Here is a 20,624-nt window from a genome sequence, read left to right on the forward strand (position 1 = left end):
ACTAAAAATTTGATCATCGAATGGCTCTTCGAAGATGACAACGATCAAAAACATTCAAGTCGTCGAACCGCTGCGCGCTGAATGGTTTTCCAATAAAGACGTGAACCGAATGAAGTGGCCAAGTCAATCGCTGCATGTAATCCTGATAACAGATTTTTCAAAAGCTTCGATAAATTTCTATTTTCTTTATTTCTTTTTCTACCTACAGTTATTTCGAGTTTCTTTACTTTAAACATGTTGGTTAATAAATACATTTAAAAGAATTTTTTCTCATTTTACTCATTTTATTTCATTGACCATGAGGTATGCCTGCTTACATTTCAATAAGAACCCGATAATAATACGCCGAAAAGATACCATTTATTGTCATTCGTTTTAACGCATCACGGTAATGTTGAGAAATATTGAACCGTACGCAATAGAAAATTACTCCAGATTACGAAGTTAAGTAATTCTTGTAATTTTTTGATATTGTCCCTTCCCGGACTATATATTAAGGCAACCTTTTACCCATAATTTTAAATTCCTTAGAATTAATACCGGGAAAATACTCCTTCCCGTTCTTGTCCACCAAATCGGTAAAGTTCTCTTTCGAGAATTCTTCGAATCCCGCACCTGCCGCTGACTTCTGCGCCATTATCGATGTGAACGCAGTGGATGTCGCTGGGACTCCGTACATAGGTCCAATAAGATCTCTGGATCAAGATTTTGTTACGTGAGATATTGGCAAATAAATTAATGACATAAATATTGAATTAATAGATATCTAATATAAGAAATGATAAGTAGTTCGCGTATTAATGATATGACGAGGCCAACTAGTTAGTAAAATAAGTACAACCTTGATCTATATGGAATTTGTTAAATTCTATATTCTTAAAAATATTAACTGTAACTTTTAACATTTCGTCATAATATTAAATGTATAATTATAACGTTAAGAAAATTAAGAAAGATCAAGGCTGATAGATAATCTGCATCATTCAAATACGAAACTCTTTAAAAAAATATAGAGAAGCTATATATATACATTGCCTTGAAAAGATTTTATGTAATCTTAAAGAAGTTTGGACTGTGGAATGGCAAAAAATCGATAATTTACTGAATTGTTCAATTTTCTGTGAACTAATATTTTAACACAAGTTATACCTGATTTTCAAAATATCTTTGCCTAATCCGTATCCTCGGTAATCGGGGTCTACGCTAAGCCCAATAGCATACAGATACTTGTCAACTCCGTAACGTTCGTATACCATTTTCGTTGCACTAGGAATGATGTCGAACGTAATTTTGCATTTCTCTGACTTATACTGTAACAATTATCTATGCCAACTTATTGTTAATTATATACGTTGCGATAATAGTGCTTAATAACGCATACAGATACAGAGAAAACAAAAAAGCTCCTTGACGCAATAGGTACGCGGAGTGCGCTATTAGCGCTACTTTGCATCATTCTATCTTTGTCGCTCATTAGATGTTAAAACAAACATAAAATAGCAATAGCGTATTAAGGGGGGAAAACTAAGTAGAAGCACGAAAATAAGCGATTTTTCGAACAATTTTTTTAGAGGTAATAAAATAATTGCATCAATTTCAATTTTTGGCATACTTTAATTATAGGTGTCAAGCACTGAAAAAAAATTTTTTTACAAAAGAAAATGGCGGCGTTACAGGCTTCATAATTTGGCGTCTTTTGCGCGAGGTGGAAAAAGGTAACGCCGCCATTTTCTTTTGTAAAAAATTTCTTTTTCAGTGCTTGACACCTATAATTAAAGTATGCCAAAAGTTTAAATTAATGCGATTATTTTATTATCTCTAAAAAAAATTGTTCAAAAAATCGCTTATTTTCGTGCTTTTACTTAGTTTTCCCCCCTTAACGCTAATAGCGCACTCCGCGAACGAATATAATAACGACAAAAGGCGAAGGACGCTAATAAGAGGATTAAAACACTTGACGATCAATACAATACTGATATAAATATTTATAATACATTGATGTTTGTGACTTATGTTTATGACACTATTGCTGTGCTAAAGCTTATAGTTTTAATATAATATTATTATTATATTAATTACATTCTAATTATATAATTACATTATTATACAATTATATATATACTATAATTATATTATATGCACTTATATATAAATAACACTCAAAATAAAGCTTGCACGCAAAGAATGAACTCGAACAGAGTAATCAAATTTACAAAACTTAATAGAACTCACCTCGTAACTGGAAATGCTATCCTTCTCACTTTTACTACCAATACCCAGAGCGTTCATACCGGCGATTATGGGTTTCCCACCGTTAGGATTGTCGGTGAATGCGGCTATGGATATGCCTTCCGCGAGTAATAAGCGCCAGATAGTGCTTGCATCTCGTACAAATACGGGGTCATCTTTCGCATCTGCAAATAAAATAGATCAAAAAGTGACAAAAAACGATTGCCTCGCATGATTACAAAGGATATGCATTTCTTTTTGGCCTCGTTAGAAATTATTCTAAGACGAAAAATAGTCCTTGCGAATTCTTTTTTTATTTTTTCTAATCGTAACTTTTTTTATCATAAATCCGCGAACGGTGAATAAGGTCGATATTAAAAGATACGTTATCGAACAATTGGTGACATTGCACTTACTCAAACAGTGGCAGGTCGGTTCGTCGGCTAAGAAATACGTGCACATGTGTTGTACCGCGTCTTCGTACCGATCCTCAGGAATTTCCTGAATCGTAAATTTCATCGGTTTCCCATTCTTATCCGTCTTCTCGACCAATTTCCAAACTTTGGGTGGCTGATTCGACGGTCTGATACGCGGCATTTTATCTATCTTCTTCTGTAAATCTGCTCCGATGGGTTCAAGGCTCATCTTCTGCGTATAAAATCGTGTTAAATGATATTTTGTCCAAACGTTCTAGAAACATAGACTTTTCAACATTATTATGCACTGATTTGTGCCCGTTGTTCACCAGACGACTACCGTCGATCGAATGGTCTGTTTATCAAATATACACTGAGAAAAAAAAAATCGTTGATTGAAAGAAATATTATTTGATTTAACTAAATGCAGCGGTCACGGGCTGTCAAGCTAACATTTGTTAATTCAAAAAATATTATATTTAAATAGATTCAGAATTTTTTAATATTACTCACGTATATTTGATTTAAATATATTAATATTTGCATTAAACAAATCACTACAACTAAACGAGTTTAGTCAAATTAACGACATTTTTTTTTCAGTGTAACATATTGTGCTGACTGAACGCTACTGAATAACGGATGTAACATGCTATCGCAATAATGAAAATATGTTATCATCTTTTCTATCTCATTTGTACATATGCGTTTTTTTCTGCATTCGTCTTATCTGTTTTGTACATGTGTTCTTAGCAGATAGTTTTCGTGCGATAGCTGCAATTTTATAACATTATTGTTGTTTAAAATGGTGCGAAATATGAGGTAAACTAACATTTTAAGTGTGAATAGTACAAATTAGAAGCTACCGTAATAGTAAACAAATATAAAACAAACGCAATTTTATTTGCATCTTATTTAAATATTACTTATTTAAATATTACTTAATAACATTGTATATTTATTTAAGAAATGTAATAAACTTCCTAATAAATAATAATACTAATCTTGAGATTGTAATTAATAAATAGATAGTAAAATGATAAAAATATGCTGCACAAAATTGCAATATACTTAAAATTTTAAAAAGTTTGCTTTTGTAATATTTTATATCATATAGTCGTACTATAATAAAGAATAGTAAATACATACGTTTCTCGTGGAATAGTTAACTCGTATTAATCGAATGACAAATACTTGATGGTGCTAGAACATTTATCTACTCGTTATCACAGCGTGCACGTGCAGTTCTCCACTCCTCTTCTTCAGATTAACATTATCGAGTATTTATGTAACATGTTTGGTACAGATGTACGTATAATGTGCTGCTAATTTTGTAATAAAATTATAAGCTTAATACTTAGTCACGCTATTACAACATACGCGATAATTTCTATAATTGAAGCAACCTATTTCTAAAATTTTCGAGAAGGTAGAAAAAAATATGCCTTAGAGTTATGTTAAATAGTTTGCCGGAAAGATAAAAATTTTAACTTTTCTGCTTCCATTTTTCTTTTTTTCCTGTTATTCCTATCGAATATATATAATATACATTTTAAATTAATTTTTATATCTCTTATTCCCACGTTTTAGTATTAAAAATACTTTTTTTACTTCTTTACTGTTTTATTGGAATTTTTTGGGGAATTTGGTAAAATGACTCATGGCAAGGTATATTAAGCTAATCACAACACAATACATTTTATATAAAATTAATTTGCTAATTATTTGCTATTTTTTGTTTTTAAAAGTAATTCTTTTGCTCCAGCTATTAAAAATTTAAGTTACAAAGGGCTGGATAGCTTAATCTTAAGAACTTTTTAATAGCTGAAGCAAAAGAATTATTTTTAAAAGCAAAAAATAGCAAATAATTAGCAAATTAATTCCATATAAAATTTTTTGTGTTCTGATAATTTAGCTTAGTTCTCATGGCAAATATATTTCACAGAACGCAAAAAAAAGCTATGATTTCTACACGAGCAAACGATACTACGTTGAAGGACATTGCCGCTGTATGGAAGACCTCAAAACGGCCTCAAAATCTTTAATACAACGTGTATTAAAGAATTTTGAGATGATAGGCCATGTAAAGTCACTACCCAAGAGCGATTGACCAAAATTTACGACTGCTGTGCGTGAGAACCGCGAAATTGTTCATCTTTTCAAACAAATATACTTCTACGAAAATCCAAGCCGAATTTTCAAATTTTATAACAAAAATTTATTATTTGATTCTGTAAAGCAACACTTAAGAGATGTCGATTTATTTGAAGGACGGTCCGTTACATAAAAAGTCGTTAATTTAAAAAAATGAGAAGGCAAGATTTGAATTTGTAATAGTTCACAGACATTATAGACCATCAAAATAAATGGAAAGGGATTATCTGTAGTGATAAATCCGAGTTTCTGTTGTTTGGAATCAATGAAATAAGATATATTCGACATCTTTCTGGCGCAAGATTTAACCAACATTACCAAATTTCGATTGTAAAGCTTTTGCGAAAATATGCTGTTATGGACAAGGAATGGGACTATTGCACCGTGTAACGAACATTTTTACTGCCGAAAAACAGTGAATATTTTGGAAAAGGTCTTCTATCTCTTACAACTAAAAATTTGGTCATCGAATGGCTCTTCGAAAATGACAACGATCAAAAACATTCAAGTCGTCGAACCGCTGCGCGCTGAATGGTTTTCCAATAAAGACGTGAACCGAATGAAGTGGCCAAGTCATCGCTGCATGTAATCCTGATAACAGATTTTTCAAAAGCTTCGATAAATTTCTATTTTCTTTATTTCTTTTTCTGCCTACAGTTATTTCGAGCTTTTTTACTTTAAACATGTTAATTAATAAACACATTTAAAAAAATTTTTTCTCATTTTACTCATTTTATTTCATTGACCATGAGGTACGTCTGTCTACATTTCGATAAGAACCTAATAATAATACGCCGAAAAGATACCATTTATTGTCATTCGTTTTAACGCATCACGGTAATGTTGAGAAATATTGAACAGTTTGCAATATAGAAATTGTTACGCAATAGAAAATTACTCCAGATTACAAAATTAAGTAATTCTCGTAATATTTCACGGAAAAAAAAGATTAGCTATTATATCAAATTTAATTGTAAAATAAAAATAGCTAACAATTTGTTGCAGCGAGAGCAGAAGGTTTGGCTACCATTGCTAAATTATAGCTCTCACTGCAAAAAAGATGTTAAATATCACTAAATTTGCTACAGTAGCTAATCTCCTTTTTCAGTATTGGTTATTGTCCCGTTTGTCGGACTATATTAAAGCAACCTTTTACCCATAACTTTGAACTCCTTAGTACTAATACCGGGATAATATTCCTTCCCGTTCTTGTCCACCAAATCGGTAAAGTTTGTTTTCGAAAATTCTTCGAATCCCACATCTGCCGCTGACTTTTGCGAAATTATCGATGTGAACCCAGTGGATGTCGCTGGCACTCCGTACATAGGTCCGATAAGATCTCTAGATCAAGATTTAAGTTACGTGAGATATTAATAAACAAAACGGATTAATGTGATAAATACTGAATTAATAGAAATCAAATATAAAAAATGATAAATAGCTCGCGTATTAATAATATAGTAATGAGGCGTATTAATGATATAGTAACAACTTGTTAGTAAGTACAAACTTGATCTATATGAAATCTATGTTAAATTCCATATTCTTAAAAATATTAATTGTAACTTTTTAACATTTTGTCATAGTATTAAATCAAGAGACACGGTAGTGTCTCGCGTCAAGTATTACATCGGAGCGAGACCGCACCGTGACTCTTTTACGTAAATGCACGAGTGAACGGATCAAGTTCTAAGTAGGCTTGATCGACAGCTTGGGGTCAAAAAGAATGTTTTTATTGTTCCGCTACGTCTCCTACGAGCGAAAATATTACGATGCAAAGTATGAAATGCTAAATTTTACAAATTAAGAAACGTCGTCGTCGTCACCGTACGGTTGCTTTTGCCTTGATAGGTGGCGTTTAAGATAATTATAACGTTAAGAAAGTTAAGAAAGATTAAAACTGATAAATAATCTATAATCTACATCATTTAAATACAAAGCTCTTTAAAAAACTATAAATATTTTAACACAAGTCATACCTGATTTTCAGAATATCCTTGCCTAATCCGTATCCTCGGTAAGCGGGGTCTACGCTAAGCCCAATATCATACAGATACTTGTCAATTCCGTGATAACGTTCGTATACCACCTTCGTTGCATTAGCAACAATCTCGGACCTATATTTGCATTTCTCCGACTTAAACTGTAACAATTATCAATTACAATCTATGTTAATTACATAGGTTGCGATTTGATAACACATAGGAGAGACCGGGGCGAAGTTGTCACTATTTTTTCGGTGCCGACTTTTAACAACGAAACAAATAATTTTAGTAAAATGTGGTATACCGTTGTAAAGAGTAAACCCTTGGCTACAAAATTTATAGGGCCTTTTTTTGGTCTACGTCGCTTTGTTCAACTGGGTGTATAGAGTGAAAACGACAAAGGTGCAAAAATTGAAATGTCAAAATTGCCAGGGCGGAATCGTCACTTTATTCTTGGACTAAATTTTAAATAAAAATTTATAATTCCGATCATGAAAAATGATGAGATACATTTTATTAATTATTTTTTAATAGAATAATGGAAACATTAATTAAAAACACGATAACGGAAAATAATTATTCAAAGAAAAAAGTAAGAACAAAGAGGGAAGCGATCTAGGCTAAAAAAACTTAGTATATTATATATATGCACTTATAAACAATTATAATAAAACTTGCATAGAATGAACTCGAACAGGGCAATTAAATTTACAAAATTTAACAGAACTCACCTCGTAAATGTTATCCTTCTCATTTTTACTATGAATACCCAGAACGTTCATACCGGCGATTATGGGTTTCCCACCGTTAGGATTGTCGGTGAATGCGGCTATCGATATGCCTTCCGCGAGTAATAAGCGCCAGCGCGTTCTTATATCTCGTACAAATACGGGATCATCTTTCGCATCTGTAAATAAAATAGATCAAATCTGTAAATAAAATAGATCAAAAAGTGACAAAGAACAGTTGCAGCGCATGATTATAAAAGATACTCATTCCTCTTCGGCTTCGTTAGAAATTATTCTAAAAAAAGAAAAATAGTCTTAGCGAGATTTTTTTATTTCTTTTAATCGTAACATTTTTTATCATAAATCCGCGAACGGTGAATAAGATCGATATTAAAAGATACGTTATCGAACAATTGGTGACATTGCACTTACTCAAACATTGGCAGGTCGGTTCGTCGACTAAGAAATACGTGCACATGTGTTGTACCGCGTCTTCGTAACGGTCCTCAGGAATTTCCTGAATCGTAAATTTCATCGGTTTCCCGTCCTTATCCGTCTTCTCGATCAATTTCCAAACTTTGGGTGGCTGACCCGACGGTTTGATGCGCGGCATTTTCTCTATCACCTTTTATAGATCTGCTCCGATTGAGATGCTTAGTTTCTATGTCATGCTATGTCCGCGCTCGTGTCAAATAACACCTTGCCCAAACGTCACAAAACTGTATGATTCTCATTATTAAGTATGTCACGATTTCTACCAGTTGTTCACCAGACCACCGTCTGTTATAATCAACTATAACATATTGTGCTGACTGAACGCTACTGAATAATGGATGTAGCATGTAGTGCTATCGCAATAATGGAAAATGTTATTGTCCACGTGTCCGGTTCGATAATCGACATTTCAATCCTCGCCATACACCTTCACACACTCTCAAGCATCCTTCACATTTTTACTTACCCCCATCCACACCATTCACCTGACCACCTCCCACCCTCCCCCACCCACCTCAGACACCTTAATATACCCTGACACGTCCTTATGTAACCTAACACACCCTCATCTATCCAAACACATCACCACCCCACCCCCACTCCTCCACCCCACCCCTACTCGAAAAACATCACAATACAACTCAAAACGTCCTAACATAAGCCTTTCATACCTTATCCATCTAAATACATTCTCACCCATCTATTCTCTCAATCCACACCGCTCATTCCAAATATTTTAATAAGCCTTAACACGTCCCAGTATATAACTTAAAACAACCTTATCAATCCAATTATATGTACTTCATATTAAATGAAACATAAATAATGTTTGTATATTGTTAGTTGTTTATAGTTATATGTCTTGCATTACATCCATACAAAATTAACACATTACATATAAGACGCTTAGACGCTGGATACTGCAAAATGCGTCATATACCATAAAAACACCTTTTTAAAAAATGGTAACCCAGGTAGCACATACACGTTTCAGAAATGTTTTATAAGCGTTTTTCCGAAACGTTTTATAACTGATTTCTAGAAACGTTTCTCATGAGTAACAATATCGTCAATATCCATTCGAAAAACGTTCGATGGAACGTTTCTTTTCCGATAAAATAACGTTTAAAAAACTATTATAGAAACGTTTTGCTTTAATGATAAAGACATTTTAGATTTTAGATAAAGACATTTAAAATTCCTACTTTTTACGTGTTTTGAACCTGTTTATGACGTTTTTGAGACATGCGTGAGAATGTTCTAGAAACTTTATGCATATACCATCTGATGACGTCTATTCTTTTTCGAAGAAATTCCTGAACTGGTGCACATTCGTGCAATAAGTTAAAGTGAAAAAAAATGTACTTGTCTCACCCTAACTTAATTGCATTACTGATGTGCACCAGTTCAGGAAGTTCTTCAAAACGGAACACATGTATAAATGTTCTTTCAATCGCCACGTTCAGCAGAACGTTTATTTTGCAACTGTTGGAAGTTTTCTAAGCTCAGATTTGTCCGATGACAAACAGATTAAGACCGGTAGGACAAAATAATTAATTTAAGTAAATAAGTTGATAATGTGCCTGGATAAAATGATTTATTTTGTGCAATAATTAGTGCAATATAAATTTAAATGTTTCAAAAAAGGCTATATTAAAGCTATTATATATATAGATAAAGCAAATTATAATTTTGTAATGAAAAATTTAACAAATAGGTATGTTTGTTAACTGTAGAAATGTAAAAAATACGTTTCTTAAATTATAGTTTCAAAAACATTTTTATTCAAACGCTTCTTAAGGTGATCCTAAAGCCGTGATCCTAGCCGGTTTTTTTCAGTTTTTTTCTTAGCACTAATCTTTTAATTGGCTTTATAGAAATGCAAAATTCGTGTCTAGAATTAAAGTACGCATCAAAATCTAGGTCATGGTGGTCGAATTTATATCGAAAACGAAAAAAAATTAATATTTTTTGTTATACGTGACGACCACCACATATAAATTCGACCACCATGACCTAGATTTCGATGCGTACTTTAATTCTAGACAAAAATTTTGCATTTCTATAAAGCCAATTAAAAGATTAGTGCTAAGAAAAAAACTGGAAAAAACCGGCTAGGATGACGGCTTTAGGATCATCTTAACGGTTCACCTTCTTTACGGTTATGAAATTTTGTATATGTATAAAAAACGTATATGAAACTAATATGTGCTACCTGGGAACCGAATGAAGTGACCAAAGGGGATCCTAAAGCCGTCTGTAATACCGGCTTTTTTTCTTAGCACTAGTCTTTTAATTGACTTTATAGAAATGCAAAATTCTTGTCTAGAATTAAAGTACGCATCAAAATCTAGGTCATGGTGGTCAAATTTATATCGAAAACGAAAAAAAATTAATATTTTTGTTAATTTTTGGTATACGTGACGACAATATTTGCTTTGTACAAAAATTCCACGATAAATATCCACAAAATTAGACCGGCATGACCTAGGGACAACATTTAAGAACAATATCGTGCAATTAGATCTAAGATTGAAAACCTAGAAAAAAAGATTACTTTATATAACTTTTATATGTGCAAAAGCACATTCAGGTTGACAGGATAAGCAATATTGCGTGTGGCAAAAGATGGCGCAGTAATCGAACAAAGACAGATGCCTCTCGTTAGACAAGGACAGATATAGATATATGACAAGAAAACAGAATTAGAAATGTTGACATTACCGACGTCGAGGAAGTTCAGCCTTCACTTTAGGATCCCCTTAAGTCAATCGCTGCATGTAATCCTGATAACTGATTCTTCAAAAGCTTCGATAAATTTCTATTTTCTTTATTTCTTTTTCTGTCTACAGTTATTTCGTGCTTCTTTACTTTAAACATGTTGATTAATAAATACATTTAAAAGAATTTTTTCTTATTTTACTCATTTTTTTCATTGACCATGAGATATGTCTGTCTACATTTCGATAAAAACCTAATAATAATACGCCGAAAAGATACCATTTATTGTCATTCGTTTTAACACATCACGGTAATGTTGAGAAATATTGAGCAGTTCGCAATATAGAAATTGTTACGCAATAGAAAATTACTCCAGATTACAAAATTAAGTAATTCTCGTAATATTTCACGGAAAAAAAAGATTACCTACTATGTCAAATTTAATTGTAAAATAAGAACAGCTAACATTTTGTTGCAGCGAGAGCAAAAGGTTTTGCTACTATTGCTAAATTATAGCTCTCGCTGCAAAAAAGATGTTAAATATCACTAAATTTGCTATAGTAGCTAATTTCCTTTTTCCGTATTAGTTATTGTCCCGCTTGTCGGACTACATTTTCAGGCAACCTTTTACCCATAACTTTAAACTCCTTAGTACTAATACCGGGAAAATACTCCTTCCCGTTCTTATCTACCAAACTGGAAAAGTTTGTTTTCGAGAATTCTTCGAATCCCGCTTCTGCCGCTGGCTTCTGCGAAAATATCGATGAGAACACTTGAGATGTCGCTGGCACACCGTACATAGGTCCGATAAGATCTCTAGATCAAGATTTAAGTTACGTGATATATTAGTAGATAAAACGGATTAATGTGATAAATATTGAATTAATAAAAATCAAATATAAAAAATGATAAGTAGCTCGCGTATTAATAATATAATATAGTAATGAGGCGTATTAATGATATAGTAACAACTTGTTAGTAAGTACAAACTTGATCTATATGAAATCTATGTTAAATTCCATATTCTTAAAAATATTAATTGTAACTTTTTAACATTTTGTCATAGTATTAAATGTATCAAAAGACACGGTAGTGTCTCGCGCCAAGTATTACATCGAAGCGAGACCGCACCGTGACTCTTTTACGCGAATGCACGACTGAACAGATCAAGTTCTAAGTAGGCTTGATCGACAGCTTGGGGTCGATTTATATAATAAGAATGTTTTTTTTTCCGCTACGTGCCCTACGAGCGGAAATATTACGATGCAAAGTATGAAATGCTAAATTTTACAAATTAAGAAACGTCGTCGTCGTCGCTGTACGGTTGTTTTTGCCTCGATAGATGGCGTTTGAGATAATGATAACGTTAAAAAAGTTAAGAAAAATTGAGACTGATAGATAATCTACAATCTACATCATTTAAATACAAAGCTCTTTAAAAAATATAAATATTTTAACACAAATCATACCTAGTTTTCAGAATATCCTTGCCTAATCCGTATCCTCGGTAAGCGGGGTCTACGCTAAGCCCAATAGCATACAGATACTTGTCAATTCCGTGATAACGTTCGTATACCACCTTCGTTGCTTTTGCAAGAATCGCGCACATAAATTTGCAGTTCTCCGACTTAAACTGTAACAATTATCAATTACAACTTATGATGTTAATTACATACGTTGCAATAATAGCGCTTGATAACGCATACAGAGAAAACAAAAAGACTCCTTGACACAATATAGGTTCGCGAAGAGCGCTATTTTGCGTTATTCTATCTTTATCGCTTATTAGATAAATACAAAGATAGAATAGCAGGACGCCAATAAGAGGATCAAAATACTTGACGATCATATGCAATATACTGATATAAATATTTATACATTGATGTTTGTGACTTATGTTTGTGACTTATGTTCATGACAATATTACTACATGATAAAACTTACAGTTATAATATAATATTATTATTATATATTAAGTATATTCTATAATTATATATAATTACATTATTATAATAGTATGTATATAGGGCATTTCACGCCAATTCGCGAGGGATCAAACTTCAACTTTTTTATTTTTGATGGCGGCTCGTTTTTTAGCAGGTCTTTACGAGTACTATACCCATGTCAGAGCGTTTCTATAATAAATGTAGCGTTTCCAAAATAGAGTCTGCGCAAAATAAAGACTGCAAGATTTTCAATGAATTTTCTCGCCTATTAGACAACGTCTAAGAAAAAAATTCATTGATCATAAAATACGCTATTTTCAATCATATTTTTTTAAAAAATTACTCAAAATTTTTATAATAATATTGTTAAACAAATAGAGTAAAAAAAACACAAAAAAATTTGAATATCTCAAAAACCCCATTTTCTATTTTTTTGAAATTTATAGGCAATATTTTGGGAAGTATTAGAAAAATTTTAAGACCGGTCCGAAGTTGCGCAGAAAATTTGAGAATTTTTTATAGATTATTTTGTAAGGCAGACAGAGGTACCGTGGCTTTGCACGGACTTGCGCGCGGCCTCGACCGGATTCGAGCTTCAACACGGTAAGTCAACTTGACTAATTATTCTGTTTTGCGCCAATCTGTAAAACGAGCCGTCATCAAAAATAAAAAGGTCGAAGTTTGACCCCTCGCGAATTGGTGTAGAATGCTCTATATGTACCTATACCATAATTATATATTATATGCACTTATAAACAATCATAATAAAACTTGCATAGAATGAACTCGAACAGAGCAATTAAATTTACAAAATTTAACAGAACTCACCTCGTAAATGTAATCCGGCTCATTTTTATTATCAGTACCCAGAACGTTCATACCGGCAATTATGGGTTTCCCACCGTTAGGATTGTCGATGAATGCGGCTATGGATATGCCTTCTGCGAGTACTGTGCGCACGGTCATCCCCATATCTTGTACAAATAAGGGATCATCTTTCGCATCTGTAAATAAAATAGACCAAAAAGTGACAAAGAACAGTTGCAACGCATGATTATAAAAGATACACATGTCTCTTCAACCTCGTTAGAAATTATTCTAAAATCTAAAACGAAAAATAGCCTTTGCGAGATCTTTTTCTATTTTTTCTAATCGTAACTTCTTTATCATAAATCCACGGACGGTGATTGAGACCGTTATTAAAAGATACGTTATCGAACAATTGGTGACACTTACTCAAACAGTAGCACATCGGTTCGTCGGCTAAGAAATACGTGCACATGTGTTGTACCGCGTCTTCGTACCGGTCCTCAGGAATTTCCTGAATCGTAAATTTCATCGGTTTCCCATCCCTACCCGTCTTCTCGATCACTTTCCAAACTTTGGGTGGCTGACCCGACGGTTTGATGCGCGACATTTTCTCTATCACCTTCTGTAAATCTGCTCCGATGGGTTCCGATGCTCACTTTCTTCGTGTACAGTCGTGTCAAATTATATATACTTTGTTCAAACGTCCTGGAAACGTAGACTTTTTCAACATTATGCGCTGACCTTTGCTCGATGTTCACCAGACCACCGTCTGTTAATCAACTATAACATATTGTGCTGACTGAACGCTACTGAATAATGGATGTAACATGTAGTGCTATCGCAATAATGGAAAATGTTTTTGTCCACTTGTCCGATTCGAAAATCGGCATTTCAATACTCGCATACACCTTCACAGTACTTCACACACTCCCAAGCATCCTTCACATTTTTATTGACCTCCACCCACACTATTTATCTGACCACCCCCCACTCTCCCCCACCCACCTCAGACACCTGAATATACCCCGACACGTCTCTAATATGTAATCTAACACACCCTCACTTATCCAAACACATCACCACCCATCCCCCCCTCACCTCACTCCCTCACCTCCAAAACACCTTAATACACCTCGTAACGTCCCAACATAGCTCAACACATTTTTGCAAACCCAAACACATTACCACTCCACCCTCATTCGCCCACTCCACCCTCACCCCAAAAACACCACAATATAACCCGAAACGTTTCAACATAGCCTAACATACCCTTACCCACTCATACACATCACCACGCCACCCCCACTCCCCCACCCCACCCCTACTCCAAAAACATTACAATACAACTCAAAACGTCCCAACATAAGTCCTTCATACTTTAGCCACCTAAATACATTCTCACCCATCTATTCTCTCAATCCACACCGCTCATTCCAAATATTTTAATAAACCTTTTTTAACACGTCCCAGTATATAGCTCAAAACAACCTTATCAATCCAATTATATGTACTTCATATTAAATAAAACATATAAATAATATTTGTATATTGTTAGTTGTTTATAGTTATATGTCTTGCATTACATCATACAAAATTAACACATTACATATAAGACGCTTAGACGCTGGAAAATGCGTCATATATACCATAAAAGCACCTTTTTAAAAAAAGATAAGTAAAGGGCGCCAAGTGTTCGCGCCCTATTTGTGCGTAGCTATTGCACGAAACAATGTTGTTTTAATATATTCTTGCCATAAAAGTAGTGATATCAGACATCATGCCAAGTGAGCATGAATTTATACATATTATAAAATGTAATTCTTTCTCACATAAATAATTTAATTCTTCTATCGTACTTACAATTAGTAGAATAATAAAATATTTAATGTAAAAGAAATTGTTAATGAGCATGAAAAGTTATGTTTACCATGACATTTAATTCTTTTATTATTATGCCTATTAAAATAACAGAATACTTTTTGTTCAAAAAAACTTGGCATTGGCTAAACAAATAACCATGCAAATGTTTCATGTGCATGCGTGAAGTTTGTGTGAATAAAGATCGAGTTTAATTTGAAATGTAAATAGATAGATATATGTATGTACATACAAAGTAGAATTCAGATTTGTATCTCTATATATAGATACTTGTTTACCAACGATAAGTTTTTTTGGACAAAATATTCTGTTATTTTAAATAAGTAAGCATAATAAAATAAAAGAATTAAATGTCATGGTAAACATAATTTTTCATGCTCATTAACAATTTCTCTTACATTAAATATTTTATTATTTTACTAAGTACGATATATAGAAGAATTAAATTATTTATGTGAGAAAGAATTATATTTTATATGTATAAATTCATGCTCACTTCGCATGATGTCTGATATCACTACTTTTATGGCAAAAATATATTAAAACAACATTGTTACGCGCAATAGCTACGCACAATAGGGCGCGAACACTTGGCGCCCTTTTTTTACCTTTTATTAAAAAAGGTGTTTTTATGGTATTACTACATACGCGATAGTTTCTATAATTGGAGCAGCCTATTTTTAAAATTTTTAACGAGCAGGTAGAAAAAATAGAGCACATTTTCAATGAGCTCTATTTTTCCACTAGTAAAGTTATTTCGACAAATATATTGACATATTTCGTACTTTTTTATAATAAATGTTTATATGGTATGATTTCTTCAGTCTTTTACCATAGATGCAACAATTTATACTTTTATGCTCATATTCAGACCGTTTAATAGTGAACTTATGGAGTAACACCTTACTCTCCTTCATAACTGATCGGTCTTCGTTGCATGTAGCACGCTCCGCACATTTTCCTCCTCGGGAAGGTCGTTCAATGTAGTATATTTCGGTGTCCATTGTGCGAATACACGCGCTCCTCAATAGAATGACGTATATCTCTGGGTGATCTTGTGGCCGGACTCTGTCAATTGGCTCGTATCGCTCATTCTCTTCCTCTTTGCTCATCTTATCAGCTTTCGGCGGTTTTATTTTCTATTTGTTTATTATTAATTTATTATTTTATTTAAAAAAGAGAAAAATATTTTAAAGGGTATTACTCTTTACCTCTTTTAGTAATCAATCAGTTCTTTCTCGCCTATCGAAATTATTTATAGGAATTAAATTTTTTGACGAGAATAAAAAACCAACGAGCACATTGTTCACAGAAGGCGTTATATTACCATTCTTTCGATACATTGGTCGATATCTGGAATTTTGTGCGGTGCTAGTACATATACGTGCCTCAGTGCATATATCTGCAAAAAAATGTCTATATACCTAACATATTATATACTCCACTCTATCTCTTTGTTTCATAAAAAAAGAAATTCTGAGATTTGGACATAATAAAACTTTCATAATACTAATTTCAAAACTGTGATTTTATTACATGGATGTTAAAATATTAAAATATTTTACTTTTTGTCTTCTTTAACTATTTTATTTGCATTTATTTCTTATTTTTGCCTTATCTGCAAAATTTTGTAAATGTGTACCTACTTATAGATCTTCTCTGTATATAGATAGTGCAATTGCTGTAGTTAATAAAAAATTATCGTTGTTTGGAAGGAAGGAAGAAAATAAAATAAACTGTGAAATAAACAATTGAAAAATAAAAGAAAAAGGATAGCACAAAATAATAGAATAACAAGCTTTTAGGTATCTAGCGAATATTGTTAGATTATTATTTGTTATCGCAGCTTTATTGTATGTGCATGCTTCTTTTCCATTTCTTTTCTGCAGATAATATTATCGGTATTTATATTAATATATATAATATATATTTAATAATGTTCAGTATATATGTACATACGTATATTGCTATTAATTTTGTCACAACATTATAAATTTAATACTTAGCACTCTTAGCAGCGCTAAATATATGTGCATGGTATTAATTCTAAAAGCTGACCGGGCCGGGATGGTATCTAGCTTATGAAAGGATATACCAAAAGTAGCTTACAAAAAGTATACTTGGCTTGACATATTGATTTGATTTGATGATAAATATTTGATTTAATGATAAATATTTATAAAGACATCAGCTATCTTGCTACGGTATTAAAATCGCGGATAGAAAAATATATTTTCAACTTCGTTAATCAAAATCATATATAAATGTTAAGTCACAGGAGAATTTCTCGCATGTACTTTTCGCTTATATATATATATATTTTTTTTTAATAATTCGCGGATTGCGGCTTTTTGTAAATTAGGATGATATATATGGAAAAATAGCAAATATACTTCATGTACCAAAGTAATCTTTATTTTATTTACAATTCACATAATATATTTATACATATACGCGTATTATTATATAATATATATGTGATATAAACATCATACATGTATACTGTATACATACACGTATACACGTTCATGATGTACACGAAATACATTTGAAAATAATCTAAGCATTTGTAAAATCTGTATTGAAGTCATAATCATTGGAAGTCAATTTAAATCCTTCAAGCTGTCCCGCCAGCTTAGTAGCAGCTTTTTCTGGAAATTAGAAAAAACGTTTTGAAACAATTTAATATTATATGAAACACTGAATCTTTTTTCTTATTTTTCCTCATACCTCTTCTCACTCGTGCTTTCTTTTCCTTCTTGAATTGAAGTTTTTTAAGCTTGTTCAATTTTTGATTGCCTTCTATCTCGAAAAGTGGATCTGGTTTCTTCTTTCTCTCACCAGACTTATCTTTCTTTGTGTCTTGCAACTTCTTTTTTAATTTCTTCTGCACTTTGTATTCCTGCAATAACAATCAAATATTGTACGAAACAATATCCATTGCGCGCACAGTTTCCGATAAATTTCCAACATATTGTATTTGGATCTCACCGTTTCCTTTTGCATTTCGATCTCCATTGCCGCCGTGACAGGCCCTGTACTATCGATCAGCACAGGATCTGTGGTGGGATTATTCGCAGAATCCGTTGCGAAATTATCGAGCATCATTCTTTCTTCCGCAGCGAAACTTTCGATGTCGAATTCTTTAGCCATTTGACTGACTATCTCGGCGGATATGTGACATACCGATTGTTCAGGCGGTACTGTATAATATCTAAGAAAAATATTAAGTGTTAAAAAGTAGAATTTACCACTGTGCAAGAATCCGGAATAAATGTAACAAAATAAACCTGATTTTTCCGGAGTTCCAATCCTCAATAATCCCACGCGCAGCGGCAGTCGCATCAGGCACTCCACCTTTCCTATATTTTCCCATTCGTGCTGCTTTCATTGCGAAAAATTCATCCGGCGTAGAAAAATCTTGCACATTGTATAATTCCATTATCTGTTGTCGCGAAACTCTTTTTAAAATTGCAGTTGCTGGCGCAAAAGGATCTTTCAACGCTTGAATTCTCACTGCATTTTTTAGAGCTACAGATGTATCATCGGAATTTTCATCCGAATTAGCGAATACTATACCAGGAGAATCTAATAATTTTATTTTAGAATCTAACTGAACAATTTGCATCGTTTTCGTTATTCCTGAAATTAAGAAAGTCATAAATTAAATTAACAAGTGTGTGTATATATATATATATATATATAAATTAATAACAAGGCTTAATTATAATACAGATGTTTCATTAGTTACAAATTATTATAAAATAATTGTGGAAAAAATTAGAGAAAAGAATTAACAAATTCAAAAATGTAATTATTAAAATGAATGGCTTAAAAAGCGCAGCTGATTGATACAAGAGCTGGTAGCAAATAATTAATTACCTGGTATATTTCCCACGTTACATGCTTTGTTGCGTTTCAAAGAATTAATAACGCTAGATTTCCCTACGTTTGGCAAACCAACAACACCCACTCTGATACTTGTTTTCACATTGTCACTGTTTCTGCAATAATTCCCAAGTAACGACAGGAGCAATTCTGCCCCGAAACAGGTGTTGCTCTGTATCATGGATTCCGTTTTCTTTCCCAACTTTCTTCTACCTAATCGATTTGCTTGATTTTGAGTGGATGACTTAAATGCCACAGCAGGCAAGCTGACCCTCAAATATTTCAACCATTGATCTAAGTTGTCTCTGGGAATCAAATCAGCCTTGTTCAGAACTAACACTAGTCTCTTGTTTCCCTTTGCAGATCGGACTGCTTCTTCCACCTATATCCAGAATTAGTAAGTATTTATGACAGATATTATAAGTAATTAATATATTTAGTATATTTATGTTTGAAATAAAAGCTTTATGAAACTTACCTCTTTGCATCGTGTTCCCAGTGGATCACGAGCATCCACAACCTCAAGAATGACATCGGCTGCGTCCAAAACCTTTTTGAATTCCTTGTAATAAGCCTTGAGCGAATTTTCTTCCTTAGCAACGGCACTTTTTACTTGATCAGAATCTACTTCCATGGATCTGTGTGTTAACTGCTTCTTTTCGGCCTGGTTAACCAATCCTTGGAGACCACCCTTGGCAATTTCCTCACGTTTTCTCTCACGCGCCGCTTCCCTCTGCTTCTGTTTCTCTTCCTCTTGTTGCTTCCTCATTACCTCTATCTCCTTTAGTATATTTTCTTTGAACGGACACTGATTCGGTATTTCCGTCATCTTGGCTTTTTCTGAATAAAAATAAAATTACAATTATAAAATTGAACGTTATAAACATAAATCTATGTATATTGACAAATTAGAGGACTGACTTTTAGGATGCTTTTTGGCCTCCTTCCTCATTTTTCGATTGTGCTCGCGGACCTTCTTCTCGATCTTGTACCTCTTCCGCGCCGGCATGCGCTTGCTCTGCTTATCTATTCGCAATGATATTAAAGTAAGAAAATTATCTTTAGGTTATATTAATATAACAAACGTCAAATGCATATTATAATATTTTATTAATTGCTATTGACTGTAAAAAGATGGACAGTATTGAATGAATTAAACAATTTTAAAGCACATAACCTAACAAATATAATATAACTTGTTTCAGTTTTCTATAAAGTACGCAAGATTCCAAACTTTCGATGATACGGTTAATACACTTACTGCGAAGCTTCATGCTTGCTGATATTACAATTTCACTAAAATAATCGCGATACTTTCACGATTATAGCACACGTTCGAGCAACCAAACCACGTGGAATCCAACGAGTCGACCG

The 20,624-nt window shown here is 33.0% G+C and overlaps 2 protein-coding genes and 1 pseudogene across 4 annotated transcripts; all 3 read right to left on the reverse strand.

Annotated features, from left to right (window-relative positions):
- Positions 1–170: 170 nt before the first annotated feature.
- LOC139811446 (uncharacterized) lies at positions 171–14,156 on the reverse strand (annotated as a pseudogene).
- LOC139811126 (uncharacterized) lies at positions 4,562–8,458 on the reverse strand. Of its 3 annotated transcripts, none has more exons than XM_071775218.1 (5): positions 7,945–8,458; positions 7,516–7,691; positions 6,779–6,942; positions 5,986–6,140; positions 4,562–5,390 (listed from the first exon to the last, which is right to left on the reverse strand). In XM_071775218.1, the coding sequence occupies exons 1-5, from the start codon at positions 8,123–8,125 to the stop codon at positions 5,263–5,265; spliced, it is 804 nt and encodes a 267-aa protein (XP_071631319.1). In that variant the 5' UTR covers positions 8,126–8,458; the 3' UTR covers positions 4,562–5,262. The 3 variants fall into 3 exon arrangements, with proteins under 3 accessions (XP_071631319.1, XP_071631318.1, XP_071631317.1); XM_071775217.1 differs by having other exon boundaries at positions 5,956–6,140; XM_071775216.1 differs by lacking the exon at positions 4,562–5,390 and having other exon boundaries at positions 5,409–6,140; positions 7,945–8,146.
- A 3,599-nt stretch (positions 14,157–17,755) lies between the features above and the next one.
- On the reverse strand, positions 17,756–20,624 carry Ns1 (Nucleostemin 1). The gene is made up of 8 exons (XM_071775755.1): positions 20,512–20,624; positions 20,172–20,276; positions 19,729–20,090; positions 19,245–19,632; positions 18,653–19,004; positions 18,354–18,576; positions 18,093–18,264; positions 17,756–18,013 (listed from the first exon to the last, which is right to left on the reverse strand). Exons 1-8 carry the CDS (start codon positions 20,522–20,524, stop codon positions 17,922–17,924), a joined length of 1,707 nt encoding a protein of 568 aa, XP_071631856.1. The 5' UTR covers positions 20,525–20,624; the 3' UTR covers positions 17,756–17,921.

Source organism: Temnothorax longispinosus, chromosome 4 (genome assembly GCF_030848805.1).
Source record: "Temnothorax longispinosus isolate EJ_2023e chromosome 4, Tlon_JGU_v1, whole genome shotgun sequence".
NCBI classification, from domain to species: Eukaryota; Metazoa; Arthropoda; class Insecta; order Hymenoptera; family Formicidae; genus Temnothorax; species Temnothorax longispinosus.

Bases quoted from the DNA above. Each gene is read 5' to 3' on its own strand.
- LOC139811126 (XM_071775217.1), bottom strand. From the start codon at position 8,125: ATGCCGCGCATCAAACCGTCGGGTCAGCCACCCAAAGTTTGGAAATTG. The intron at 7,692-7,944 runs GTAAGTGCAATG...TTTTATTTACAG, and splicing joins ACCGACCTGCCAATGTTTGA to ATGCGAAAGATGATCCCGTA. The intron at 6,943-7,515 runs GTGAGTTCTGTT...TAATTGTTACAG, and splicing joins AGAAGGATAACATTTACGAG to TTTAAGTCGGAGAAATGCAA.
- Ns1 (XM_071775755.1), bottom strand. The intron at 19,005-19,244 runs GTAATTAATTAT...TCTTAATTTCAG, and splicing joins TAACGTGGGAAATATACCAG to GAATAACGAAAACGATGCAA. The intron at 18,014-18,092 runs GTATGAGGAAAA...TCTAATTTCCAG, and splicing joins GAAAGCACGAGTGAGAAGAG to AAAAAGCTGCTACTAAGCTG.